At 45.3% G+C, this 8,382-nt stretch overlaps 1 protein-coding gene across 1 annotated transcript; it reads left to right on the plus strand.

Moving 5' to 3' along the window:
* Positions 1–1,361: 1,361 nt before the first annotated feature.
* LOC106819816 lies at positions 1,362–8,165 on the plus strand (the record flags this gene model as incomplete). Its single annotated transcript, XM_014824397.1, has 6 exons — positions 1,362–1,845; positions 4,254–4,497; positions 6,071–6,298; positions 6,842–6,931; positions 7,243–7,356; positions 7,631–8,165. Coding segments are annotated over 6 exons (1,328 nt in total), but the record flags the coding sequence as incomplete, so codon positions are not given.
* Positions 8,166–8,382: the final 217 nt, after the last annotated feature.

Here is an 8,382-nt window from a genome sequence, read left to right on the forward strand (position 1 = left end):
AGCGTTTCAATCAAATATAATGCTAACTAAATACGAAATCTATTTACTACCAAATTCTTAATGTTTCTATACTCTCTTTCACCTATTATTGCCGACAGTTTCCTGTAAATTCCGTCCAAATCCTACATCCAACCTTACGCTGCCGGCACAATTGCTTTCGCGGCGCGACTGTTGCACGCTTACACTAATATATATAGTACTAATTATAGTAGTATACGAGTTGAGTTGCATTTCTAGAATTCTACATGCATGTAGACACATGTCTTAGCTCTACTCTCTGTGAGTTTCGAGTTTATTGACGCACGATTATTCTAATTAATTAGCGATTATTCACTCGCGGTAATGCCCATAACCTTATACAGGCCCTGCTATGGCCAGTAAGAAAGTGCAGTTACTATCACTAGAGAGTGACATGGGATGGTAGGACCTTGGCTTCAAACAGTAGAGAGTGATATTGGATGGTAGGACCCTGGCTTCAATCAGTAGATAGTGATATAGGATGATAAGATCATAGATCCGCCTCCTTTTCCTCCTCCTCCTCCTCTCCTCCTCTCCTCTCCTCCACCTTCTCTACCTCCTCTCCTCCCCTTCCTCCACCTCCGTCCGTCCGTCCGTCAACATTTGACTACGGTCAACGATAACTCAGGAACCGTTTGACCCACATGTTTGAAATTGGGTATAGTTGTTACTGCTATGCTCCCATATTAAACGTCCTATTTTGGAGCACGCCAGTCAACGTACTTTTGAGCCACAGCAATTTTTTTGCCAAAAATGGGAATTGCCATTAGTCAGTTCAGGTTCAACGGATTTTGCTCATTTTTGGTATGTGAATGAATAAGGGCTAGGGGTTTTGATATTTAAAAAAAAATTATGCAAATTAGGTAGGGTTTGGCAATTATATAACATATTATATAGACACAAACAGTATGTGGTGTCACACTCGTCTGGTTCGTTTTACAAGGTTTCATTGACAACTATCTTAATGCAAAATTCCTGCTATGAACATATTTATGATTTATACTATTAATTATATATTTATTATTTTTATGATATAATGATTTATGCGCTAAGAAAATCAAAGCGGTATAGCGCCATCTACCGTCAGAATTGTGATTCATTTTGTTTATAAATTATTTATAATTTATATATAATATTATTTATTATTTTCACATTAAAAATTACACATAATTATCAAGAGTTATAATGGGAGTTCTCCCCATATATTACTCTTCGTTTCTATAATGTACGTCGATGTTGCTCAATTAAAACTGACTTTCTTCTCACTCACTCATTTGTGTCCTTTTTTGTGTGAGCTACAGTGTCTGTCATTGACACGTTTCATTTTTATTGAGACGTTCCAGCGTCCTGTGGTGCCAGTTCGGCAGCGCGCAACCGTGGTAGGGCCTGCAACCTGCTGGGATACGGCGACCGATTCACAGAGGGCGCCGCCGCGGCGCAGAAAAGCGGCGGCGACTCGTCGGAGGCGGACTACGGCATGTTCGTCGACACGGCGGCGGGCGGGAACGGTCGTCGTCGTTACACCGCGCCCACTGCCGTCGACGGCTGGGGAGCACCCGTCGCCGCCGGCGCCCACTGGGGGGCGCCGGAGGGCGGGCGAGCGCCGAGCATCGAGTACTGGCAGGGCGTGCCGGGCGAGAAGGCGGTCGGTGGCGCCCCCACGCCGGCGGCCTGGCCGACGAACAAACAGGGGATCGGGATGTGGGACAATGCGACGGGCGCGCAGACGCCGGCGCCCCCGCGTGACGGTGGAGGGAATGCGGAGCAGCGGGAGGAGGAGAGAGGAGGAGGAGGAGGGTTTCCCGGACAGATGCAGGACAGCAGGAGGTGAGGAGGCGAGGCAGGCAGGCTCGCGTGTATATACATGTACATATATAGTAACTCATACACATACATGTACATCAGGAGTTAATAAAGACAAAGGAGTTTGACACGTATTTGGTACTGATTTCACTACATTTTGTCTTACGAGTTTGACGTGAATAAAAATACAAATGTATACAAACATGAGCTTCTTTTTGTTCACTGGTCCTTATTCTATCTTCCGGTAGTATTACAAACCGTGTAGCTTTCTTCATTTTGACATTAATCGTACTTTTGCACGACATGGTTTTCACGTTATTTACCGTCGTGTGGCGTAGCCAAGCAGTAAATTTGCATGCACAGCAACTGGAAGGAGGCACTGCAGGGTTTTTAGGCCGTAGTCTAGAGCCGAGTGCAGAAAATGCGCTTAGAAATTAAGTTACTTTGCACCCATGCTGGGTTTAAAAATTAAAACTATTTTAAATTCAAACTATAGTTAGAATGCCTTGTTTTTATGGTTGAATCCTGCAGTTTTTTTAAATAAACGCTGCACTGGTAAAATATCTGAACTACTTCACCCGCGGAGGAATGATGTGTATGAATCTTAGCGAGTAAATTGACGCTCCAGCTGATTGTAGCTTTCCGCACGTGTTTTGCATAGCAACCGTTACTATGCAATTGCAGGCAAACGCATGTGTTTACACCTTACTTATCATGACCATCTGTATGTGATAAAGGCGAGGTCATTACTCGGTCGAGGTCATTACCGTCGTCATCACTCGGCTTTGTTAGCCGAACAAAAACTTCTTCGCGTTGTCCATGCTGTAGATGTAATTCTTGTTCTTGCACATTTGCTTTCACGCTTGACTCTAGTTCGGCCACATCAATCGCATTAACTTTGTCCTTTGCTTCACCTATCTCTAGTGCCGTTAACGGTCTTGTAGCAATACACCGTTTGCGCCTGCGGTCGATCCTACGTTCGGATGTTTTTGAAGAATTTCTACGTGCATGAACTTTGCCATTTTTGAACTGCGAGCTACGAGAAAATTTCTCGCGAGATAACGTACGGGAGACTCAATCCCTGTCGCGCCTCCTTCCAGTTGCTGTGTATGAGAATTTACCGCTTGGCTACGCCACACGGTACGACAAAATGTAGTGAAATCGGTACCAAATACGTGTCAAACTCCTTTGTCTTTATTAATTACCTCCTGATGTACGTGTATGTGTATATATATAGATGTATATAATTATACACATACACATATACATGTACATATACCAGGGAAATAATGACTTTTTTTTTACGGGAGCGCTTTTTCAAGTCTGTGGAAAAAATAGCTCACATCAAAAATTTTACGGGAGCTATTTTGAGCCTCATGGGAGCGATTTCAGAGGTTTGAAGAGCAAATCGCTCATCGCTCCAGTGTATTTTTTACCCTGATATATACACATACACGTACATGTACATATACACCTACACATACATGTACATATACACATACACATACAATTACAAATACATGTATATGTATACACATACACATAGTGACATACAATTACAAATACATGTACATAATATACATATACATACATGTACATATACACATACACGTACATGTACATATAGACATACACATGCATGTACATATACACATACACATATACATGTACATGTACATATACACCTACACATACACATACATGTACATATACACATACACGTACATGTACATATAGACATACACATGTGCATGTACATAATTATATACATACATGTACATGTACATATATACGTACACGTACACATACATTTACACATACACATACACTTACATGTACACGTACACAACACATACATGTACACATACACATACACGTACACGTACATACACATAGTCATCTACAGATACACATACATGTAAATATACACGTACGACACGTAGACATATGATATGACGTCCCTCTTGTGTATGTGTACATGTACACGTGCACTAACAATCAGACATGCACACATACACGTACATGTACATGTACAAATACACGTACATGTACGTGTACACATACACATACAGTGCACATACACGTACACCTACACGTACACGTACATGTGCACATACACGTACACATACACGTACACATACACGTACAAATACACATACAGTGCACATACATGTACACATACACGTACACATACACGTACACATACGCGTACATATACATGTACATAGTCATATACACATACATATACATATACATATACATATACAGATACATATACATAGTCATATACACATATACATTATACATATACCATACGTACTTACATATTTAATTATATCTCTCGTGTTTGTACACGCGTGATATTCTGTGTGGTGCCCTCTCGTGACTGCTAAACTCACTTACGAGTTTCTCCTCTCTCTCCCCCTCCGCAGGGCCATTCCTGGCAAGAACGCCAACTCGCGCTACGGCCCCGCCTTCACAGGCGACCCCTCGCAGAGAGGTCACGGAGTCGGGGTCGTTGCCGGGGGCGATGAGAGGTCGGCTGTTGCCGCGCTCGCCGTGTCGCTGAGGGAGAAGGAGGAGGAGCTGGGACGCGCGCGCGCACGCGCCGAGACATTGCACCGGGAGCTGCACCGCATGCGCCACGAGATGAGCCAGACGGACTTCCTCACAAAGGTAGGGGGAGCCACTGGGGGGCGTTGGACGGGGCGCGAACGTTCCGGCTGTGGTAGGAACTTTCCAGTTGAGGTGGGAACATTCGGAAATCGAACAAGATTAAAGGGATAGTAGACTAGGATTTTACTTCATACAACTGTACTTACTGTATAACAAATCGTCTATACCCACACGTATTTGTTAATAGATACCTAATTTAATTGTTATAATTATTTACACATCAACGCTATGAAATTTGAACGGCGCCATGACACCCGCGATCGTGCTGCCACCCTGAAAAAGTTGCGTATTTGACAATTTATTTTGCACGTTACAGACCGAGGGCTAATCACAAAAGTGCAATTATAGCACGGCGCGATACCTAAGACTATATTAACTGAACATAATTATTTAGGGCAAATTTATCCAATAATTACTGAAACCTATATGATCGTTAGAAGATATTAAAACAGAACCTTTTGCCATTTAATAAATAAATAAAAATGACCTCTCGTCTGTACCCCTTGGCGAACAAAGTTTTGGTTTGCCAACCTCATACAGATCAGTTGTAGCGCTTGATGCGCATTCGCGTCTTGTATAATCTAAACTGTAAGCGTAGTTTATAAATGTAAATTAAAAATATTCTATGGTGATATGATGTACGCATGAAACTTATTATTAGCCGTAATTTAACCTAAATAACTGAAATTATACCCTAGAACCTAGATAAACGATCCCGTTGTAAGATGCGGAAGCGTTCATTAGTAGCAACTAAATCGAGGATTGCAAATCGAATTTGTCTTTCGTTGTACCTGTCAATTTAAATTTTTGAGTAAAAATTGGGAACATTGACGATGTGTGCAACCGGAGCAAAGCAGCATACCGCAACACAACGTTTTTCTGTTGTTGTTTGTTTTACAGTTTGTTTCCCGAGGCCGTTCGGCAGCTCTCCGTACTCGACGAGCAAGTGAGGATAGCGCGCGCACCATGGCGTCTGCAGATTTCCCCACATTAGCATGCGCGCCAGTCGGATTGCAGAATGGATAAGTCGGAGACTGGCGTTGTGGATCAGGGTCGACGTCGCGCGTTCCAGCCGACTGAGATGGTAAGACGTTTATCGGGACTGGTTCCTTACGTCGGCGTGAAGGTGCTTGTCACAGACCTATTCAGGAACTGCACTCTCCATACAGCCTTCGTCAGAGAACGGTAGGAAGAGGAGAGAGAGGTGGAGGATGAGACGAAGAGAGGGGGGAGGAAGAGAGAGAGAATAAAAAAAAAAGAGAGATAGAGAAATAGGGGGGAGAGAGCAATAGAAGAGAGCGAGGAAGAGAAAGGGAGAGAAGAAGAGAAAATAGGAAGAGAGAAGAGATAGAGGAGAAGAAAGGGAGTGAAGAGAGAGAGAGAGAGGAGAGAGCAAGAGAGAGAGAAAGAGGAGAGAGAGAGAGAGTAGATAGAAAGAGAGAGTTAAGCAGAGAGACAAAGAATAAGCGAGAAAGTAATAGAACGAGAGCGAAGGCAAGAGAGAGAGAGAGACACGCAAGATGCGATCGTACCTAACTAACTAGCCTACGTCTCGTCTCGCCCCCCGTCTCAGGACGAGGTCCAGCGACTCACCTCGTACCGCGACGCCGCGCGTCTCGACTACCATGCCGCGCTCCGTTTCTTCGTTGACGACGTCGCTCGCCTGCCACTCGACCGTCGCCACGGCGACCTGCGGGAGGCTGCGTCGCTGCTGGAGACGACCCACGCTCGGCACCTCGACGGCGAGACGGTGATCCAGGAGGCGCTACCGGTCGCGCTCGATGCGTACGCGTGGTGGAAGGTACGACGGCGTGCGCGTGCGAAAGGAACGTCCGACGTTTTTTTTAGAAATGAGTTTTTTACATACCGAGGGAGCGTTCTGTTAGTCAGTCACTGACTTAGTGTTCTATTGTAAGTCACTGAGTGTGTTCTGTTGTAACTCACTGAGTCTTTGTTCTATTGTAAGTCACTCACTTGACTTAGCGTTTTGCTAAAGCCTAGCGCAGACTTGCCACTTTTTCATGCAACTCGGCTGCGATTCCAGAATCGCAGTCGAAATGTGAAATCGCTATGTCTGCGGTAACGTGCAACTGCAACTCGTAGCGATTCTGGTCGCTTGCAACGAGTTGCAAGAAATCAAACTGTTTTGATTTTTGATTTTGACTCGTCGCCCCCAATCGCTCCCAAATTGTTCTAAAATTGCTTCGAAATCGCATGTGTGCGCACACACGGCGACACATCGACCGATTGCTTGCGGTTGCAGGTTGCAGCGATGAGCAACCAAAAATCGCAGGTCTGCGCTGGGCTTCGATTCGATTCGATACGATTCGTATGTCCGTTACAGGCGTGCAAGGTGACCGAAGTTAGAACTGCTAGAGCAGCGTTGATCGCACCCTACGCACAACTCCAGGGGGCGCTGGAAACAGTACAGACGGTACGTGTGTAGATTGGATGTCAGCGCTATGCTGGTCACTCTTTTTCATTTCTCTATTTTCCCAGTTTTTTCAAAGTCGGATCGCATGATGAAATTCTCTATGATAAATTCGCATGATAATCACAATAATGCGCATGGGTGTTTGCTAGTGAAATTCAAGAGGTAAAGTCAATGAAAACGATAAAATCAATCAATCAATTAATCAAACACTTAATCAATCGGTCTACGATGAGATCGAGTGTTGTCGCGGCAACGGTGCGTGAGCCACGTATCGTTCGAACAAGCACGTCACATGTCGGTTTTCCTCGCAGTGCCTGTCGCCAGGGGGCGCCACCATGGAGGGCTGCGAGATGCCCGCCGACCTTCACGTGATGCTGGGAAACTACGGCGTCGCTCTGCAGACGGAGATCGAGAAAGCAGACGTGGTGAGTTGACGACGCAGATGTCGTCCTGATTACAGGTGCGCTCTCATTTGTGAATGCTGCAGGTATGTTCTCATTAGCTATAGGTGCCACAGGTGCATTCTCGTTACCTGTAAATGCTACAGGTGTGTTCTCGTTAAGTGTAGATGCTACAGGTTCGTTGTTGGTTGCAGGTTCACGTTACCTGTAAATGCCGCAGGTATATTCTCGTTACCTGTAAATGCTACAGGTGTGTTCTCGTTAAGTGTAGATGCTACAGGTGCATTGTCGCTTGCAGGTGAACGGGGCGGGCGGCTCGATCGTGGCTTCTCTCTCCGCGCTGCTCCACCGCGAGCTGATGACGGAGATCGCGTCGATCGAGAAGCTGCGCACGCTGAGCGGCGAGTGTGCAGACGTCGCCGACTCCCTGAAGGTAACCACGGCAACCGCGCGGCGCATTACGTAACGTCGCTCGCCCGCCGTATTGGTCGGGTAAGGGTCCCGTTGTTCGGAAGGGGGTTAACAGGGATGTTGGCGACTTGACAATTGGATGCTCTGTTGTTTTCTCTCGTCGCAGCTTAATAATTCGATGCTCTTTATGTATTCGTCTTGTTGCAACTTGGTTATACAATGCTCTATTTTCTTCTCGTGTCGCGGCTCAAGTAATTCTTAATTCATTCCTCCTCTTGTCCTTTTTCTTCCTTATCAGTCTCTATTCTTTGTCTATGCAGCTGGATTTATCGATGTTCTATTCCTTGATTTACGATCCTCATGTTCCTTTTTCGTCTCGTTAGCTTATTTTTATCTTCTTAATCGTCGTCATCGTCGTCGATTATTTGATGCTCTATTTTTAGCTCATCTGACGTAGTCAGATGCAGCTTGTAGAATTGCATGATTGTCCGTGCGTTCGGCCGTGCGTGCGTGCGTGCGTGCGTGTGGTCATACAGTTGGGGCACAAATCTTACAAAGCTCCAACGTGCGCACCGATATTGGGACGTTGCGGGGATCGTGAAAAGGACTAGGGATGACAAATTTTGGGGAAGTCAAGGG

Source organism: Priapulus caudatus, unplaced genomic scaffold (assembly GCF_000485595.1).
Source record: "Priapulus caudatus unplaced genomic scaffold, Priapulus_caudatus-5.0.1 Scaffold4599, whole genome shotgun sequence".
NCBI classification, from domain to species: domain Eukaryota; kingdom Metazoa; phylum Priapulida; class Priapulimorpha; order Priapulimorphida; family Priapulidae; genus Priapulus; species Priapulus caudatus.